A 21,117-nucleotide genomic window follows, 5' to 3' on the forward strand; every position below is an offset into this window, starting at 1 on the left:
AAAGCTAATTGTGAAACACTATCCCTAAAAAATATTGGGGGAAATATCTGAATTTACAAAAAAATATTCTTTACAAAACAATTTTAACTTTTTATATCCTCAGCAAATGTAAATTTATCAATGAATTGAAACAACAAACTTTTTTTTGGGACAATTTCGAAAAGTTCGTTTTTTTGACAGTTTTCGTCCGACTTTTTGCCTTTTCTTGTCACATTTTGGTGTTTCTTTTTGATCATTTTTTTTGTTTTTTTCTTAGACATTTATGAATATTTTTTGGTTGTTTTTTTATGGGTTTTTGGTCATTTAGTGGATAATTTTTCAGTCCGTATTTGTTGTCTTTTTTTGTCCGTTCTTTGCCTGTTTCTTGTCACATGTTGGTCGTAATAATATTGACCAATAATAATAAGAATATTATTTATTACTGCAACATCCATTGCAGCCTGGTTTCCTGGAAGGGAGATTACCTCATGCGTTGTTTGCAATAATCTGTGGTGTGTGCAGCCCTTTGAGACTCTTTGTGATTAAGTTCTATACAAATAAACATGACTTGACTTGACTCTATATAGCTCCCGTCGTTAACTTCCAAGAGCTTTTTTATTCCCAAACGACACATAAGCAACACAAAACTGTAAATGCATCACTTGTTTAACCCTTTTTCCTTTTTTGCCTCTACACTTGAAGACCGGGAGTCCTCAAAGACTTGAAGACTATGGGTTCTATCTCACTCTTCATTTTTTTCATCACTCTTCTTGTGCTCGCTCGGCAGGTAAGTCAATAAATGAATGAAATCCCGGCATGCGATTTCTCTGAATTGTCGATACAATTTTTTTTTCTCCTCCTTCTTCTTTCACATGATTTGCATGGCTTTTTCATAAATTAGCCCATGTATAGCCCAGGGACACATTTAAATACTGTTGATTCATTACATTGGAGCAAGTGAGCTTTTAAGACTTAGTGTTATTGTTGCGTTTCTTTTGTTGACATATTGTTTTATCTTAAAAGGACATGGTGTATTATTTAACTCCTCGTGCTGTTGCATCTCAGTAACAACAAGATAACTTTTGCTAGACAGCACAGGCACAAAAATTGGATAATTTCCCACGCCACAGTACCACAATAAATTACTCTGCCACGACACAGTGGTTGAAAAACAATGCTCTAAAGGCCTTAGGTCTGGTGACTCAAGTTAAGCCTCACTTGTGAGCTGTTTTTGGGTAAAATGTTGAATTTGTTCTATTGTGAATCATTGCAAATCTGCAATCTTATCTCTGCTTTTTTGCTCTTCCAGTTGTGTGATTTTTCTGTTTCTTGATGGCAACAAGCTACAGAAACTTCAGTCTCTTTACCTCTGTGTCCTCTTGTAACAGAATGAATATTACTGTAGGTTAGACTTTCTGTGGAAGAACAAGTTCAAGAAGGAATGCGAGGAGATCGAAACCATGGAAAACCTCAACCGGGTCTTGTTGGAGAATGTCTTGCCTGCGCATGTCGCTGAGCACTTTCTGGCACGAAACTGGAAAAATGAGGTTTGATACATAAATGTTATAGCTATATTGTGTTATTCATTCAATGCTATTGACTGTTATGGACATCCAACCTTCTTTTTCCATTTGAACGGTACATATATTAAACAGTTTAATCCCTGTAATATCAGCACTTGATTTGCACTGGTCTTCTCTGATTTCCTGATGGTGCTCACATCATTTTAGAAGCTTTTTGCTTTTTGTCTTGCAGGATCTGTATCACCAGTCGTACGATCTAGTGTGCGTGATGTTCGCCTCCATCCCAGACTTTAAAGAGTTTTACACTGAGTCTGATGTCAACAAAGAAGGATTAGAATGCCTCAGGCTTCTCAATGAGATCATTGCCGATTTTGATGAGGTAAAACAAATGTTGTCTTTATTTTTCATTGTTTTTTTGTTGTTTTAAAATGTTACCTCAGGGTGTTTGAGGCATTTAAAAACCTAATACATTATCAGAATTAATAACACCATGCACATGTATTTACTTTAGATCTGCTGTTGTATCATGGGATCTCTTCAAATATTTGTAAACATATTATATCTTTATATACACACTGCAAAAAAAGGTTGCTGGACTTGGCAGATAATTTTCCTCTTAAGTATTGTTTTCGTAAATTGTGATTAGCAATATCAGAAAAGCTCCCTAATTTTAATCATAAATTCCCTATTTAACTACAAGTTAAAACATAGGAAATCAGAAACCACTATATAGATATTATTATTTTGTATGTTTATTTTTAAGTACTGTACATTGTAAACCAAATTCTTCACCTATTGAGAGAAAATGCATTTAATTTTAAGGATAGGTGTCATGATTACTGATGCGGGGCACCTGAGTCTGCTCCGTTTGCGCCAACAGCCACAGACGCTGATTGGCTGCTGACCTCTTTTCAAACCCCCGCCTTTTTGTCAACAATTGTCAGTTCGTCTGCAAACCTCAGCTCCACGCTAGGCAAGCCCTTTTTGACTCCTGACTCAATCCTGCCCTGTTTCCCGTCTGATTCCCGGTGCCGACCTCTTTTCTGAACCCATTTACGTTTTTGCTCCTTCGTCCCGGCCATCGACCTTTTATTTAGTGAGGCTCAAGTTATACTACTCATCTTGAGTTAATCTTGTATTTTTACCTTTATAATAATCATAATATCAATTTATGTATACACTTATATAGTTTCTTAGTTTTATTGCCCTGGCAACTGTGTGGACAGCTAAGTAGGAATTTCATTTTGCAGGAAATCGTGGTTCCTCACTGTGCATATGACAACACTTTGAATCTTGAATATAAAATGTATGCTAATTTCTTAGAGTATTTAAAAAAAAGTGCAACTATATGATAGGTTGTGTATTTTTGCTTATCATTTCAATCAATTTTGGTATTTTGGTATCTTTAATTTAGGAAGTTTTTTTATTTATTATCCAGAGGTGCTAAATAATACACACTGTCCCTTGAATCACATTTCAAATTATTTTTACTTAGATGGAGTTTTTCCATTTCTTTTTATTTAAATCTCGTACAGCCCCGATTTGAGAAACACTGATTTTAAAGGCCCCCCTTTAAAGCAGGGGTTCATTTTCTACCCACAATATTTCTGTTTTCTCCATTTATCTGTCCAGCTCCTGTCAAAGCCCAAATTCAGTGGTGTGGAAAAGATCAAAACTATTGGTAGCACATACATGGCTGCTACAGGGCTCAATGCCTCACCTGGACCAGAGTGCCCGTCGCAGGTTTACATGCAGTACATGCAAATATTGTAACCGTACAATGTATTTGCTTTTGTGTCATGTTTTGTTCTATACTCACAGGAACATGACAGACAGTACATGCACATTGGGACCATGGTGGAGTTTGCCTTTGCTTTAGTGGGGAAGCTTGAGCTTATCAACAGACATTCTTTCAATGACTTCAAACTCAGAGTTGGTAGGTTCAAGAAAATATATATTTTTTTATTTGAGTGGGATTCATAACATTTTTAGAATGAACAGACTGAAGTGCATGGGTGGGCAAACCTTTGGAATCGAGTCCAAACATCTGGACAGTTCCCCAGGCCTGGAGAACTATTGCATTTTATGTATTTGCATTAATGGTTAAATACGTATTACTGCAGTAGTATTTTTGTAGTATTTATGTGGTAGTAATTTGGTATTATTGTTGAAGTATTTTGTAGCCTTTCTATAGTATATCATTTTTCTTTTTAGAATTAAAGCACAATAATATACTACTTATTTTGGAACCTTTTTAAGCACAAAATGTTATATTTAGTCGTGGAGTATATTTGTGGTATTTCTGTAGTAACAATTTGTAGTAGGCACACTACTAAAAACCACAACTTTTCTTGTGAAAAAATCATAGGTACTTTATCAACTTGACGGGCCGCATGTTGCCAATGGACAGCAGTTTGCCCACCCCTGCTGTGGCGGCTCAACTAAATATACTTATACATCGATATCCCTACATACGAGCTTAGTGTGTTCGGGGATTGTGCTTGTACATAAAATTGCTTGAGTAACGAGCAATATTTACCGAAATGAAATTATTGGAAACTATTCAATCCAGCCTCCCAAATGCATCCAAGTTAATCCTAAATTGCCAGAAAACACATATAAATTGTAATTAAACATAGAAATACAGTAACAAGGTAAGTAAGATATAATGAACCAAATACAATGCGAGTTTATTATGAGAACTTCCCGTGGAGGAGTAGGTGTGTTTCGCAAAGAGTAAGGGGAGGGGAGCGGTAAAAGTGACGGCGTTTGAGAGCTTGATGATACGTAAGCACTTACTGTACACTTAACATTAATGTTACTGTAACTTTAAATCAACGTACACACAACATTTTTTACAGTAACTTTTCTGTTTTCTTTTTCTCATTTTAATGGAGCAAAGTGTAAGTTCTTCTGACTTTGTTATCTGTACTCACATAAATACATATATATATATATATATATATATTCAGAAATTCATATGTTCAAAGTTTTAGTGAAGCAATCTCCCTGTCTGCCTGAAATCTCTTAAAACAAGCAAAATCCTGTTTGAATGTCAAGCTAGAATATTGCACTGACATGCCAAACAAATAACCAGATGCACAAGAAATGCCATGTATAAACACAACAAAGCCAGCCAAACTCTAGCTAATTAGTGCAATAAGAGTAAAAACCCCAGCGATGTCTGTAGGCTGCATATCCAATTTTTGGAAAGCTCACTTCAGACCTACTGACAGGAAATCGTGATGTGACAAACTAAATTTAAACTGCGGTCGGCAGAAGTATTCTCGAGGGCCTCAGGTCTAATCCTACACTTCCCCAACGCTGTTTTCAGCTGGCTTTGTAGCGCTTCTTCTGCCCCTCAGCAGGGCGCCGACCATGATGTAGTTACCCGTGTAGAATTCTGTGAGGCAGCCGGTTAGCTGGCATCCTTACTACATGGCCCAGCCATCGTAGCTGGTGCTGTATAATGGTTGCCTTGAAACTCCTACAGTTGGTCTTAGGGGGTATTTCAGAATGAGGCACACAGTCTTGCCAGGTTACCCCCAAGATATGTTGAAGCCAGCTTATGTGGAACTGCTCTAGGGCGCTGATGTGGGGACTGTTAGTCACCCAGGATTCCCAGCTGTAGAGAAGGTATAAATGCAGACAGCTTCATACACAGAGAGCTTTGTGCACAGATGCAGAGCCTTGTTTGGAAAGACCAGACATCAAAGCCTTCCAAAGGAAGCTAATGCTTGCTTAATCCTGTTTTGGACCTCTCAATAGTGTTTATTTGACTGGCAGAGCAAAAAAGCTGTATAAAAACTGTTGCATAGAAAAATGTTTAATTGTCTTACTTCAACTTGTGAATGAAGTCTATGTGCTGTCCCTGTTGAATAAAACCATCAACAGATAGGTAATCCTCTAGTGTGAAAATAAGTTCATGCAACTAGAGAAAAATGACTGAATGGCTTGACTTGATGTTAGCTTGCGAACATGATCAAACATTCTATTGTTTGGGGCTGACTTGCGCACCAAATAAGAACTCTTGGCCTCATTATCGCCCTCTGCCATGAGGCAAAATAATTGCATGCCTCACTCTGCAACGCTAAGGACTGTAAAACTTTACATACAAATTGAATCAATATTATTTATAATATAATGTGGAAATATCCAAATATTTTGATGTTGATTGAAAAGAAAAATAACTTTTAACGGTGGATGAATTAAACTATGTTCTTTTCAAGAGTCACACAGAAGACAGGAGTTTAATACAGCTTGCAGTTAGTTCGATCAGGAGCCTCGTTCTTAATTACAAACTTAATATACTTTTTCAATGTGTAACGATTATGAAATGAATTCATCAACATGGCAAAACAGTTTGGCCAAGACTGATTATTCCAACTTTCTGTTACACAAGCTTCCTCTGGCCACTTCCACAAGACTCACGTTCCTTAAAAGTTCATACAAAGTCAACTTTTTTTTCCCACAATATTCCACCCTTTGATGAAATCATCAAAGGCTTCTTGGGCTTATATATTATTATATATCTTATTGTCCAATTTCCATGTTGACTGTGTCTTCTGCCTCCACAGACTGCACATCACTATTGACGCTTTTTTAAGGTCCTTTGACTTTTAGGTGAAGGTATTAAAATGTTACCAGGAGGAAGCAGCATTGAGCGAGCGGGTCTGATCTCTTGTCTGGTAGTTTTGTCTGAGAACTCCAAGCATAAAAATGCTCAAAATGGCTCTAATCCTGCGCATCATTGGAGACAAAAATGAAATCCTGGTGGATTAACCCGGTTTATAAATCCTTGTGGAAGCAAGAACGAAGTTGACTTTTTTTCCCATGTCTTAGTCACGTCAAGTTGATTTTGTTTGGCTGTTAGCTAGAACCAAATGCAGGATTTACTCCAAAATGTTCTAAAAATAAAAACGTGGGTGCCTGGTCATCTTTCTTTTATGTCTGGTGCAATTTCAATACAACTTCATTGTGTTTTGGTGCAGGTATCAACCATGGTCCGGTAATTGCAGGAGTTATTGGTGCACAGAAACCACAGTATGATATCTGGGGGAACACAGTGAATGTAGCCAGCCGAATGGACAGTACAGGGATTCTGGGTAAAATACAGGTAAGCAACAAAACTGTACCAAGAACATTACATATGGATGGCATTTAACTGAGACAGCGATAAAATCTCAGAAAAGGCTGTGAAAGAAAAAACTAAATACGTAATACACATTGTAAAAAAAAAACCAACCCTTTTATCTGTACTTCTCTCAAGGGCATATCAGATTGAGTGCTTTTCTACGGTTACTGTATTGGCACGGTTCTTTGATTCCTCCCGAGCGCTACCTTTTTATGTGTCACTGTTGACATTTTAAATGACGGAACCAAATCAACAAAGATAAAGAATTTTTGGGGGCTTGACAATCTATTCATTTCAAAAGAACATCAAAATCCACGGGACGTCCTCCGCTCTTATAGTGCATCCGGAAAGTATTCACAGCGCTTCACTTTTTCCACATTTTGTTATGTTACAGCCTCATTCCAAATTGTATTAATTAAATCTCTTATCTCAAAATTCTACACAAAATACTCCATTATGACAATGTGAAAAAGTTTTTTTTTTTTTAATTTATTAAAAATAGAAAACTAAGAAATCACATTTACATAAGTATTCACAGCCTTTGCTTAATACTTTGTTGATCCACCTTTGGCAGCAAATACAGCCTCAAGTCTTTTTGAATATGATCCCACAAGTTTAGCACACCTATCTTTAGGCAGTTTTGCCCATTCTTCTTTGCAATAAGTCTCAAGCTCAATCAGGTTGGATGGGAGACGTTTGTGCACAGCCATTTTCAGATCTCTCCAGAGATGTTCGATCGGATTCAAGTCTGGACTCTGGCTGGGCCACTCCAGGACATTCACGGAGTGGTTCTGAAGCCAATCTTTTGAGATCTTGGCTGTGTGCTTTGGGTCATTGTCCTGCTGAAAAATGAACCTTCGCCCCAGCCTGAGGTCAAGAGCGCTCTGGAGGTTTTCATCCAGGATATCTCTATATATTGCTGCATTAATTTTTCCTTCTATCCTGACTAGTCTGCCAGTTCCTGCTGCTGAAAAACATCCCCACAGCATGATGCTGCCACCACCATGCTTCACTGTAGGGATGGTATTGGCCTGGTGATGAGCGGTGCCTGGTTTCCTCCAAACATGGCGCCTGGCATTCACACCAAGGAGTTCAATTTTCGTCTCATCAGACCAGATAATTTTGTTTCTCATGGTCTGAGAGTCATTCAGGTGCTCTTTGGCAAATTCCAGACGGGCTTCCATGTTCCTTTTACTAAGGAGTGGCTTTCGTTTGGCCACTCTACCATACAGGCCTGATTGGTGGATTGCTGCAGAGATGGTTGTCCTTCTGGAAGGCTCTCCTCTCTCCACAGAGGAACGCTGGAGCTCTGACAGAGTGACCATCGGGGTCTTGGTCACCTCCCCTACTAAGGCCCTTCTTCCCCGATCGCTCAGTTTAGAAGGCCGGCCAGCTCTAGGAAGAGTCCTGGTGGTTCCAAATGTCTTCCATTTACGAATAATGGAGGCCACTGTGCTCATTGGGACCTTCAAAGCAGCAGAACATTTTCTGTATCCTTCCCCAGGTTTGTGCCTCAAGACAATCCTGTCTTGCAGGTCTACAGACAGTTCTTTTTACTTCATGCTTGGTGTTTGTGCTCTGACATGCACACTTAACTGTGGGACCTTATATAGACAGGTGTGTGCCTTTCCAAATCATGTCCAATCAACTGAATGTACTGCAGGTGGACTCCAATTAAGCTGTAGAAAGATCTCAAGGATGATCAGTGGAAAAAAGATGCACCTGAGCTCAATTTTGAGCTTCATGGCAAAGGTTGTGAATACTTATGTAAATGTGATTTCTTGGTTTTCTATTTTTAATAAATTCAAAAAAAGTTAAAAAAAAAAAACTTTTTCACATTGTCATAATGGAGTATTTTGTGTAGAATTTTGAGATAAGAGATTAAATTAATACAATTTGGAATGACGCTGTAACATAACAAAATGTGGAAAAAGTGAAGCGCTGTGAATACTTTCCGGATGCACTGTATATGCTTCCTGCCTGAGCACTGATAAAATGTGATGGTTTTCCACCTGAGTGACGCAAGATTTCCCCACACTCCTATTTGAAAGCCTGAGCTGTCCTTTAATAGATGTTGCAATAAGAATATCAAAAGATTAATTAGAAATAAGAAATATGTAATTCAAGAGTCGAAGCAGATGTTATTTTGATATGATTACAATACCTTTGGATATTTGAAAAATAGTATTTAGAATCTCAATAAAAATAATAATTTCAGAAATTCTAACCCAGAATAACCTCTTCTCAAAACAAAAAGTAAGGTTGATGGTATACTAACTACAAAGATGATACTAAGTCCAAACACATTAACTGATGTATAAAAACAAATCCATCCCATATCATACATAAGCTAACGTAAATGACTAATGATGCCAAGAAGCGTTTGGGGCTATAATTAGTTGCAGTTGAAGCTGCTAATGCTAGTGCGGCTGGCGTTACCTTTCAGTTTTGCTTTCTTCCAGTGATCCGCTAAGTAACACACACTTAATAGAGAAATTATTTAATTTTCAACTTTTTAAAGACACCTTAAAAGATGCACTCCACTTTTAAAGAGTAATTCTTATCCATGACTGTCAATATACATTTGAATCTATCATTTCTTTCATTAAAAAAATCAAATTAATTACATGGAATAATGACGTTGTGTGTGTGTATATACAGCAGGGAGCGGTAACCTACGGCTCGTGAGCCATATACGACTCGGAGATGAAAGACAAATTGTGCATTTTTTAAATGATATTGCTTCCCGCAGAACCGATTGTCATAGAAACAAAGCCGAGACAATACTGATGTATGAAAGGTTCGGTTTCGGACACAATTTTAACTACAGTTTATAGTCAAGGTGTTACACTAACTCTGTTGTGGCTGTAAATCGCTAAATAATACTTTTTGTGAAAGCTCATTTAACAATCTACGTTTTCTGTTGAGACACTTTATGATGAAAAGCCACAGAACAAGCTTTTACCTAAAACAACCGTTTTACCCTGAAGCTCTAATAAAGCACCTAGATCAATTTGATAGGGTGAGCGGTAGGAATGGGAGAAGCTATACCGAGGGCGCCTCCATTCTTTCTCCTATACTCGGCGCAGTCTGCACTGAAGGTAATGCATTTGTATCCTTGTTTGCAGGATTTTGTGAGATTTTTAAAAAATATCTTTGCTTTGACCTTGTTTTGAAACTATTATTTAGGATAAAAATGAATGAGCCTCAACACTCTTATGTAACTGCAGAAGGGAGATGAATTTTAAGTCGTATATCTCACGTATATGTCACGGTTGGCCATTGCCCTCACTTGGCCCCGCCCATTTGGTGCCAGCTTCGGCTCGTTGCCTGATTGGCTTCCCTTTTATTTAAACTCTGTGCTCTCATTCACTCCTTGTCACTCCGTCAACAAACCTCTGCACTTGCAAGACTCTGTCCGGTATCCTGCCCGTGTATCCAGCATCCAAAATCGATCCCACCTGTCTCGTCCTGTCCGGTAACTTGCTCCAGTGTCCGGTATCGATCCCACCTGTCTCGTCCTGTCCGGTATCTTGCTCCCGTCTCCAGTATCCGGTATCGATCCCATCTGTCTCCTCCTGTCCAGTATCTTGCTCCAGTATCCGATATCGATCCCGTCTGTCTCATCCGGTATCTACCCGTGTGTCCTGTATCGATCCCATCTGTTCTGTCCGGCCTCGATGAGCTTCTCACCTTATCTCTAAGGGAGAACCCAGACACCCAGCGGAGAAAACTCATTTCGGCCACTTGTATCCGGGATCGTGTTCTTTCGGTCATGACCCAAAGTTCATGACCATAGGTGAGGGTAGGAACGTAGATCGACCGGTAGATCGAGAGCTTTGCCTTTCGGCTCAGCTCCCTCTTCGCCACGACGGACCGGTAATGGGGTCCGAATGACGGCAGACGCTGCACCGACCCGTCTGTCAATCTCACGTTCCATCCTACCCTCATTCGTGAACAAGACCCCAAGATAACTCATTTACTTGGGGCAAGATCTCTTCCCCAACCCGGAGGGAGCATGCCACCCTTTTCCGACTGAGTACCATGGTCTCGGACTTGGAGGTCCTGATCCTCATCCCGGCCGCTTCACACTCGGCTGCGAATCGCTCCAGCGAGAGCTGAAGATCACGGCCTGAGGAAGCCAAAAGCACCACGTCATCTGCAAAAAGCAGTGACGCAATGCTGAGGCCCCCAAACCGGACTCTGTCCCCACCAAGGCTGCGCCTAGAAATTCTGTCCATAAATGTTATGAACAGAATCGGTGACAAAGGGCAGCCCTGGCGGAGTCCAACCCTCATTGGAAACGAATCCGACTTACTGCCGGCAATGCGGACCAGACTCTGGCACCGGGCATACAGGGGCCGCACACCCCGGGAAGACTGTGTGGTACCCCATACTCCCGAAGCACCCCCCACAGTGCCTCCCGAGTAACACGGTCGAATGCCTTCTCCAAGTCCACAAAACACATGTAGACCGGACAGGCAAACTCCCATGCACCCTCAAAGACCCTGCAGATTGTGTAGAGCTGGTCCAGTGTTCCACGGACAGGACGAAAACCACACTTTTCCTCCTGAATCCGAGATTCGACCTCCTGGCGGACCCTCCTCTCCAGTACCTCTGAATAGACCTTACTAGGGAGGCTGAGAAGTGTGATTCCCCTGTAGTTGGAACACACTCTCCGGTCCCCCTTCTTAAAGAGGGGAACCACCACCCCAGTCTGCCAGTCCAGAGGCATTGTTCCCGATGTCCATGCGATGTTGCAGAAGCGTGTCAACCATGACACGCCCACAACATCCAGAGCCTAAATGAACTCCGGGCGGATCTCATCGACCCCTGGGGCCCTGCCACCGAGGAGCTTTTCGACCACCTCGGTGACTTCAACCCCAGAGATGCGAAAGCCCAACTCAGAGTCCTACGGCTCTGCTTCCCCAGAGGAAGACGTGTCGGTGGGATTGAGGAGGTCTTCGAAGTACTCTGCCCACCGATTCACAACGTCGAGGTCAGCAGCGCCCCATTGGCACTATACACGGTGTCGATGGCACACCGCTTCCCCTAAGCTTCCATGGCCTCGCCAAACTCCTCCCATGCCCGAGTTTTTGCCTTGGCAACCGCCGAAGCCGCATTCCGCTTGGCCAGCCAATACCTACCAGCTGCTTCCAGAGTCCCACAGGCCAGGAAGGCCCGTGAGACTGTTTATTTTGCTTGACGGCATCCTTCACCGGCGGTGACCACCGACGGGTCTGAGGGTTGCCGCCGCGGCAGGCACCGACTACCCTACGGCGACAGCTCCGATCAGCCACTTCGACAATGGAGGCTCGGAACATGGTCCACTCGGACTCAATGTCCCCCGCCTCCCTCGGGACATGGGCAAAGTTCTGCCAGAGGTGCGAATCGAAACTTCTGACAGGAGATTCTGCCAGCCATTCCCAACAGACCCTCACAACACGCTTGGGTCTGCCGGGTCGGACCGGCATCTTCCCCCACCATCGAAACCAACTCACCACCAGGTGGTGATCAGTTGAAAGCTCCGCCCCTCTCTTCACCCGAGTGTCCAGAACATGCGGCCGCAGGTCAGACGAAACGACGACAAAGCCGATCATCAAACTACGGCCTAGGGTGTCCTGGTGCCAAGTGCACATATGGACACCCTTATGTCTGAACATGGTGTTCGTTATGGACAAACCATGCCAGGCACAGAAGCCCAATAACGAAACACCAATCAGGTTCAGGTCAGGGGGGCCGTTCTTCCCAATCACGCCCCCCCAGGTCTCACTGTCATTGCCCATGTGAGCGTTGAAGTCTCCCAGCAGTACCAGAGAGTCCCCAGGGGGCGCGCTCTCAAGCACATCCTCTAAGGACTCCAAGAAGGGTGGGTACTCTAAACTGCTATTTGGTGCATAAGCACAAACAACAGTCAGGACCAGTGTTCTCTCTAAGCTGCGCGCATGCGCAATTGCGCACTGCTCGCACATTCTCAGCGCACAAGAAAATCTAGCCAGCGCACAAAAATGAGGGCTCAAAATTACTAATTAAGAAGCGACTCAAGTCAAAGTTACAGTGCATGAAGGTAAAAATTCACGGGTTCCCTGATGTTGTGTCATAAATGCGGTATTTTGAAGTCGAGTCGAAGGAGAACGAAGTTGAGTAAAGTTAGTAGAGTTTGTCGGGGAACCGGCTTGTTCGGCTCGGCTCACTAAAAGGAACCGGCTCTTTCGGGTCCTAAACGGCTCTTTGGGTTGTTTTTGCTTCTTTAATCCCAACATGACCAAATATTATGTAAAATTTTGCACAAAATGACTTAAAGGAAGGGGGGAATAGAACAAAAAAGAAAAAAATACCAAAATGAAAAAGTAGTGAAAAGCTGAGAAAAAAAGAAATGAAAGGAAGAGAAAAAAAAGAAAGAAATGTAAGAAAAAAGTAAATAGAGAACAAAAAGAAAAAAGTAACAGCCCTGATTTTTTTTAAAGGAATTTAAAAAAAGGTAGAAAAAAAACACGGAAAAAAGAAGAAAAAGTTTGTGTTGCATTCAAATAATTTCTAATTATATCAAGTGAATCCTGTTGCCAACATTGTACTTCCACTAAAAAATGTGTTTAAGTACAGTTCTGTATCTTGCAACCGACTAAATAAGCCCCCAAAAATGTTAATATTATGCGACAAAATATATCAGGAAATAAAAAGAAATGGATATCTTGTGAAAGAATTGTAAGAATAAACGACGTTTGTAGGCCGTACAACCTTTGCAATAGTACATAAGTCAATTCATTCAAAAGAGATAAATAATTTTGCATTGCCGGAAACTCAGCAAAATGTAACTTGATGTCAAGTTTTGGACATGTTTGTTAATTAATTATCTTGCCACACTTGGGATTATGGTTGCTCACTGTTGTTTCAAGCGCTGCTCACCGACTTTGTGTGAACGCTCAGATCCGTGGAAAATTAGAGGGAACATTGGTCAGGACCCGTCCCCCCACCCGAAGGCGGAGGGAGGCTACCCTCTCGTCTACTGGGGTGAACTCCAATGTACAGGCGCAGAGCCGTGGAGCAATTAATATGCCCACACCGGCTATGCGCCTCTCACAGAGTGGAAGAGAGTCCAACCCCTCTCGAGAGGACTGGTACCAGTGCCCAAGCCGTGCATGGAGGTGAGTCCGACTATATCTAGTCGGAATTTCTCAACCTCACGCACCAACTCGGGCTCCTTCCCTGCCAGAGAGGTAATATTCCATGTCCCAAAAGCCAGTTTCTGTAGCCGGGGATCGTCGCGCCAAGGACCCCTCCCTTGGCCTAACCCAGCTCTTTGCGCACCTGACCCCTTTGGCCCCTCCTACAGGTGGTGAGCCCATGGGAAGAGGGTCCCACGTCGTCCCTTCGGGCTGTGCACAGTGAAATAAAATGCACTGAAGAATTAGCTTTTGTCTGGAAAGCGGGTTTGGCGATATATTGAATTTTGTCCCAAAGTATGGTATGTCTAATGTCTTGTTTAATTATGGTATATTTATTTTGGGGATTTTTCTATTTATATTTTTTCTCTCCGTATTAGAATACAACTGTGATTAAAACCATAGAATCACGTCTTTATTAATGGGCAAACCAACAAAATCAGCAAGGGATCAAATACTTTGTGTATGCGATGAGATAAAGCCAAATTCAAGTAAATGCTCTCTTCCCCGCAGGTAACAGAGGAGACAAGCCGCATCCTCCTGACACTAGGCTACATGTGCTCCTGCAGAGGCATGATCAACGTCAAAGGCAAAGGCGAGCTCAAAACTTACTTCGTTCATACAGAAATGACCCGCTCACTGTCTCAAGGGAACATGATGCCATGAGACTTGAATGGAAGCTCGTTGGCTGCACAACTAGCGCTAACATCAGGTTGGAGACATTTAAGTGGCATTAAAAGAAAAATAAAGCACTTTTTTGCCTTGCCACAGTTGTAGAATATTGTATATTTGTCAATTTTGTAAGTGTAGCATGTACAGCCAGTAGGGAACAAAACCGTGAGATCAGTCCTAATTTGATTGTTGCATTAGGAAAGCCAAAGTGGCCAGCCAAGCAAGTTCCGCTCCAAAAACCTCTCAAATTTTGCTCTAACTTAATTCCGGCAGGCTTCAGAGGTCCCTCTGCCGCACTAGCTTATCAATCAAAAATGCACTTTGTATTCCTTTTGCTTCACACATGACAAGTGGGATTAGAAGTGATGTGCGGCGCTCGACGATGCGGAGAACAACAAGAAAGCCTTTTTTGTTCCGCATGGAAAATGACTCGAGCTGGGCGTGACCAACAACAATGCTTTGATTGACTTGACTATTAATTGGACGACGCAAGCTGGGATGTACTTGATGCGTCACTTATAAAGACCAAGGCCAGAAAATATCCCAGAGGACTAATGCATGACTCTAGTTTGGGCCAAACAAATGCATCTGATCAGAACATTGGTTCTCAACTGGTTTGACTTTCTGACTCGCCATTTCAACCAAATGTCAATCTGAAACCCAAATCAAAAAAAGTACTTCTCAAATGTATCCAATGACAGGAGTGTGTAGATTAAAGCAGATATAGTAGATTTTTTTCACCTACTTTTAAAAAAGCGAAATGACCAGAAAAACTAAAATGACTTTGAGTACTGTATATTCTTCCATAAAAACCTACATCTCATATAAACGACCCCCCTAAAACTGCTTTAAAATAAATTTAGAATATTGATAAAATGTGTCCTTAAACATCTCATCTCATTAGCCGTACCGCTTATCCTCATTAGGGTCGCGGGGGGGCTGGAGCCCATCCCAGCCATCTCCAGGCAGTGGGCAGGGGACACCCTGAACTGGTTGCCAGCCAATCGCAGGGCACACGGGGACAGACAACTCACTCGCTCGCTCATTCACACCTAGGGACAATTTAGACCGGCCAATCCACCTGAAATGCATGTTTTTGGAATGTGGGAGGGAACCGGAGTGCCCGGAGGAAACCCACGCAAGCACGGGGAGAACATACAAACTCCGCACAGGAAGTCTGGAGCTGGATTTGAACCCACGACAGGTTCCCATGACATGAACAGTGCCGCACAAGCGCTAACCACTGCGCCGCCGTGCTGCCCCGTCCTTAAACATGATAATTGTTTAATTATGTAGTTAATAAAGATTGATATACTGGTAAAAAAGCTTTTAAACAATATACTTTATCTTCTAGCATCACTTTTAATGGCAAACACTCGCACACCATTTTTATACTTCGCCATCATTTAATTCTGTCATAAATGTTTTCCACTTTTCTTTCCTCTTATCACTAACTTTCTTAAGACCCATTATACTGGGCAGAAAAAGGAAATAAAACATACACAATCATAATAAAATGAGATGTTGTTCCTCTCAAACAAGCCAATTAATTGAATAGATAGAATAGATTGAGCAGAGCTTTGTCGCTACCTACTGCTAAGGAGTGTAATTGACCTACCCTATTTTCCCCGTGACCCACTGAAAATGGGTCGGTGTTCCACTTTTGGGTCCCAGTTGAGAATCACTGATTTAGAAGCACGGAGCATTACATGTCAATGAAAGAATGAATGTCGTAAATTATTCATGTCTGGTCGTGTTTTTCACGTTTATTACTTGTCAACATTTCCACAAACACACCAGGTAGTTTTACTTAGAAGAGAACACGGTTTACTGGTTGAATCTGTGTACAAGGTAGGTAAAAATATGTGTTGTGGTTGTTTTGTAAAAAAAAAAAAAAACAATTTCAACTACAAAATGTTTTCACGTTTTAGTCATCTGTCTTTGATTTCCCTTTAAAATGTCATTAAATTGAAGTGAAATAATCTTTAATGTTTGTGTTTATTTGAAACAAAAAAATGACAAAGAGATGGAATACACATATCGAAAATTTTACCTTTCATGAGCATGACCTTATAGCAGCCATGTCAAACATACGGCATTATCAACGTATCCGGCTCTTTGGATGATTAAACTTCAGAGTACGTCAAAAAAAGAAGCGAGTCTCCAGGTCATATCTAGCAAAAGTATTGTTTTTTTCTTAATTAATGCCAACCAAATGCTCTCTGAATGAGAGGGCAATGGTAAATGTGTGTAGCGTGGTGAGTTGGTTCAGGTGTAAGACTGCATTTACTTAACCTTTAAAAAAAACTCATTCAATGCCAAACATGAAATGATTTTTCCCCATTGTTTGTGAATAAATGTGTTTACAAAATATGTGATTTTATCATGTGGAGTAGACTGAATGATAAAGCACAATATTGAAAAACAAAGCTAAAAATGTTAAGTTTATATTATTTTACTGATCTGGCCTGCCGTAACACAAAAGATCCGGCCCCAGAGCCTAACTGGGTTTGACATCCTGTATCATTTAGTGCCTCTAAGTGGTAAAAAAGACAGCTTTCTTCCTTGTGCTTTGTAGCACTCGTTTGCAGTTGCACTACACAATACAGCAACATCCAGTGGTCAAATATTACACAGTGTCCTTTTAAGTTTTTCCAGTGGGTGATCACTTGACGTCACAGAGGAGTGCCACACCACGCAGGATCCAATGTTCGGGAGCCACCGAGGTTTTGAGGTCCACCGCTGCTATGTAGTTCATGTCTGTTCTCACCGGCTTTTTGTAGATCGGACAAGAGTAAAGGCGGCTGTCCTTGATTCCTGCAACATGTCAACGAATACCTGTTGTTGAACGCGACCGGGAAACGTGAATCCTGAATTCTCTGGATCTTGGGGTTGGTTTTTTTTTTTACATTGGAAGTAAATGATCATATGAAATTTGTGTGAAAACGACCCTGGGATATCAACACTAGAGTGAATATCACGTATGTGGTCGTGGTTTTATTTTATTCTAGGAGGAAAGTGGTGAAAATAAGAAAATGGCTGTTTCAAATACAGTCCAAATGCAAACCCAAACCCCCAAAAAGACGAAAGAGTTTATCTACAAATTTTCATACTTGGAAAAGCAACAAAAGGAGCTCCAATGATGATTTTAGCTAGAAAATGGCGTTAGCAAATAAAATACTTTTTAAGTTACATACCCCACCATTAAATAAATCTTTTGAATGGTAGATAAAGTTTGTAATTTTTTTTAGTAAATTTGAAAAATATTTCAAAAAGAAAAAAATAAGATTTGAAAAAAAAAGATTTGCATTTAATTATATTAAACTGTTATTTAATCATCTATAATAAATAATTAATAACGTAAGTAATTTGTCCATATTTTAATAAGAAAAATAACTAAATAAATATAAATTATTTTTCTTATTTTAAATAAACTTTTGGCACTGTCACGTCATCTCATCTCATCTCATCTCATTAGCTGCACCGCTTATCCTCAGTAGGGTCGCGGGGGTGCTGGAGCCCATCCCAGCAATCATCGGGCAGTGGGCAGGGGACACCCTGAACTGGTTGCCAGCCAACTGTCACATCATGTTTTGTAATTTATTTTTTGTCCATTTTTTATCTTCATGGTATTTTTACAAGCCTTTTTAAAAAAAACAAAATAAAAACAGGATTACCGTATTTTCCGCACTATAAGGCGCACCGGGTTAGAGGGCGCACCCCGAAAAAATAGTTTTTGGTCCTATTTTTGACATACATAAGACGCACCGGATTATAAGGCGCTACAATGGGAACGTCGACAAAACAGTCAGATAGTTCAGTCCAACTTATTACCCCCTTAACAGTCCCAAAGCTTGCAAAGACGCAAATACGTGTCGAGAACACGTGCGGATGCGGTGTCCGCACGATGTCACTCAAATGCATCGTTCCATCCTTCGGAAGGTTAAAGTCATGGGATTCAAGAAATGCCAACCATTCCTTAGTATCTATTTTCTTTTTCGCTCGCAACTTTACTGTGCATATGACAATAAACACTTGGAATTTAGTTTAATTTAAAAATAGACACTCCATTCCATCCATTATCTGCACCGCTTATCACAGAAACATCGAGTTCAGTCTGAAACAAGATACAGGGACAATATAAAACCCGGAGTAGGTCACCGAAGTCGTTGTGTTCATAATAATGTGCAGCCAATGTCCTCTTATATCCGTGAGGGTAGTAAATCCAGGAGAATAGAATATTTACAAATACAGAATAGAAAAAAATGCTTTCTCTAGCCGTCAGCCACATGCTATACACATTCATCTTTTTCGGCCAATTGCAGGCTTTGTTTCGCCGTTCAAGCCAATGCCAGCCTGTAAATGATAAAAAGGATCCGCCCCTTGACCTCCGAATAACTTTAGCTAATAGTGATCGATTCAACTGATGATTGACACATCTTTTTCGGCCAATTGCAGGCTTTGTTTTGCCGTCTAAGCCAATGCCAGCCTGTAAATGATAAAAAGGATCCGCCCCTTGACCTCCGAATAACTTTAGCCAATAGTGATCGATTCAAATGATGATTGACACATTGGTTAGCCAATGAAACGCCGGTAAATAAATCCCAGCATACACCGCGTACTACTTGGCGTTCGGGGGAAAATCTAGTCGGCGGCTGCAAGTTAGTTGGAAAACTTTGCAATTTTAAAATTGATCCATAAATAAGGCGCACTGTATTATAAGGCGCATGGTCAGCTTTTGAAAAAAATAAAGGCTTTTAGGTGCACCTTATAGTGCGGAAAATACGGTACTCAAATTCTGGGGTTGTGTTGAATAAAATAAAACCACAAACTCCCCCTCAAAAAATACAGTTTTGTGGGGTTGTATTGTACAATATGACCTCATCAACAATGGTGCATTTAATAAAGGAACATTAGTGAAAGAAAGACTGCCACAATTTATACTTTTTTTTACAAGAAAGTAAAGTACCAACTTATTGTTATTATTATTATTGTTATTATTATTATTACTTTTATTATTATTATTATGTAAATTGAGAAACAATTCAAAAAAATGACGAATTTATCTTGCTTTCTGGTTGTTTGCCATCCTTTTACTCTTTTCTTCAGTACCTGAGAACTGGAACGCAAACCCCATGGAAAGTGGTACTGACCACCGCCTCAAGGACCAATGTTTTAAAGTAAAGATCAACAGAGATAACCAACATAAGTTCTAAATCATCCATCAAATGAAGATTAATTTGACAGATGACAAACAAAAACCAGTCTTGATTAAGAACATGCTCATTTTGATTGATCTCCACCCCCCACCAGTCTGCTTAAATTGCAAACAGAGCAGGTCATTTTCTAAGAAGGGAAGGAAAAGAGATGCTGTTTGCTGCATGTCTTTTCTTATCCTGACCAAACACCTTGCCATCAATCGATACCGGAACTAAATGGAACTGTCGTTCAGAGAGTCCCGAAGGCAGAAAAAGTGACAAGGGAATTAGACATGATTTAAGACAGGTGTGGCCAAACTACGTCCTGTGGGCCACATAGGGCCTGCAGGCTTTTTCATCTGGCACAGCAAAAAAAAAAAAAAACCTAAAAATATGATAAAAAATTGTTACGTTTTTGGAGGATAATGGACCCTTGTAGAGGATGGAGGTACTGTAAACCGGGGCGCTCAAAACAAGTTATTTATTCACAGAACCAGGACCAAAGTACCAAACAAAGAAGTGGGCACAAAGCACTACAAACTTGGAACTGAAAATTGCATGGAGCAAAGTAACAAATAAACCTGAAAAAAACACTAACAAATCCGGCGTGGTGGTGGAAGTGAAAATGACATGAAAAGCGGGATGACAAAAGCAGAAGAAAAGAAAACGACCCGACAAAGTTTGCTAACCAAATAGTTCTTTTAAAGGGTGAGGATAATTGGGCCAAAGTGTATCCAGTCACCACACACATCTTTCCTGTACCAAACAAGGTTGGTGACCCTAACAAAGAATAGTATATTACGGTAAATGAATTAGTATTGGTAAACAGATAAGTGTCCCTTTGTGTGTCTCCAACAAGTGACCCTCCCAATGAGAAATATATTTTTAATGAGGGATCAATGTAAACAGTGCTCAAGGCCATCATTCAGAAGACTGACTACATTTTTCTTACTCGCTTCTTTCTTTATCAACCATTTCATTTTACGAGATATTTTTCAAATTTTACGTGACCAAAAAGCCTTGTGAGCAAGCTTTATTGAATTTAGAGTATTTCAATGCATATTATTAAATCTAGTGGTTAAAACAGGGACTGTTTTTGTTTAGCTTCAAATCCGAGTGCTCCAAAACCAATTTCAACTGGATTTTAAGCCACAAGCTTAAACAGTCATAAAAATGAACTTATTTACGTCCATTTCTTGCATTTTAAGCCTTGCGCCAACCACGTCACACCAACATATCTTGTTTTGGCACTAAATCCATAAAAATATATTTAAATGGAATCTCATTGAATACTTTAAGATGAAAACCCAGAGAACAAACTGTAAACACTCCGAAATGCCAGCAAATCACTCAGAGCAAATTGATTGGTTGAGCCGTAGAGGTCTCACTATATCCTTATTGTTTGCAGTATTTTGTGACATTTTTACTAAAGAAATTTGCTCGCACCT

At 40.6% G+C, this 21,117-nt stretch overlaps 2 protein-coding genes across 4 annotated transcripts in view; one reads left to right on the forward strand and one right to left on the reverse strand.

The window, feature by feature from the left end:
* The window catches only part of adcy2a (adenylate cyclase 2a), a 91,308-nt gene extending 76,001 nt beyond the window's left edge, over positions 1 to 15,307 (forward strand). The window contains exons 19-25 of one of the 2 annotated variants that reach the window (XM_088326193.1): positions 682 to 766; positions 1,368 to 1,526; positions 1,735 to 1,881; positions 3,135 to 3,245; positions 3,324 to 3,438; positions 6,494 to 6,618; positions 14,313 to 15,307. In XM_088326193.1, the coding sequence (XP_088182319.1) occupies positions 682 to 766; positions 1,368 to 1,526; positions 1,735 to 1,881; positions 3,135 to 3,245; positions 3,324 to 3,438; positions 6,494 to 6,618; positions 14,313 to 14,465 (895 nt within the window). In that variant the 3' untranslated portion in view covers positions 14,466 to 15,307. Of the gene's footprint in view, positions 1 to 681; positions 767 to 1,367; positions 1,527 to 1,734; positions 1,882 to 3,134; positions 3,246 to 3,323; positions 3,439 to 6,493; positions 6,619 to 14,312 lie in introns of those variants that run through there. The other variant, XM_088326194.1, reaches the window with a different exon arrangement.
* Positions 15,308 to 16,152: 845 nt separating this feature from the next.
* dnah5 (dynein, axonemal, heavy chain 5) overlaps positions 16,153 to 21,117 on the reverse strand; it is a 159,252-nt gene continuing 154,287 nt past the window's right edge. For both annotated transcript variants that reach the window (XM_088326195.1, XM_088326196.1), the window contains exon 88: positions 16,153 to 17,288. In XM_088326195.1, the coding sequence (XP_088182321.1) occupies positions 17,137 to 17,288 (152 nt within the window). In that variant the 3' untranslated portion in view covers positions 16,153 to 17,136. The remainder of the gene's footprint in view (positions 17,289 to 21,117) is intronic.

The sequence above is a fragment of the Urocampus carinirostris genome, chromosome 2 (assembly GCF_059441175.1).
Source record: "Urocampus carinirostris isolate Australia breed hairy pipefish chromosome 2, RoL_Ucar_1.0, whole genome shotgun sequence".
NCBI classification, from domain to species: domain Eukaryota; kingdom Metazoa; phylum Chordata; class Actinopteri; order Syngnathiformes; family Syngnathidae; genus Urocampus; species Urocampus carinirostris.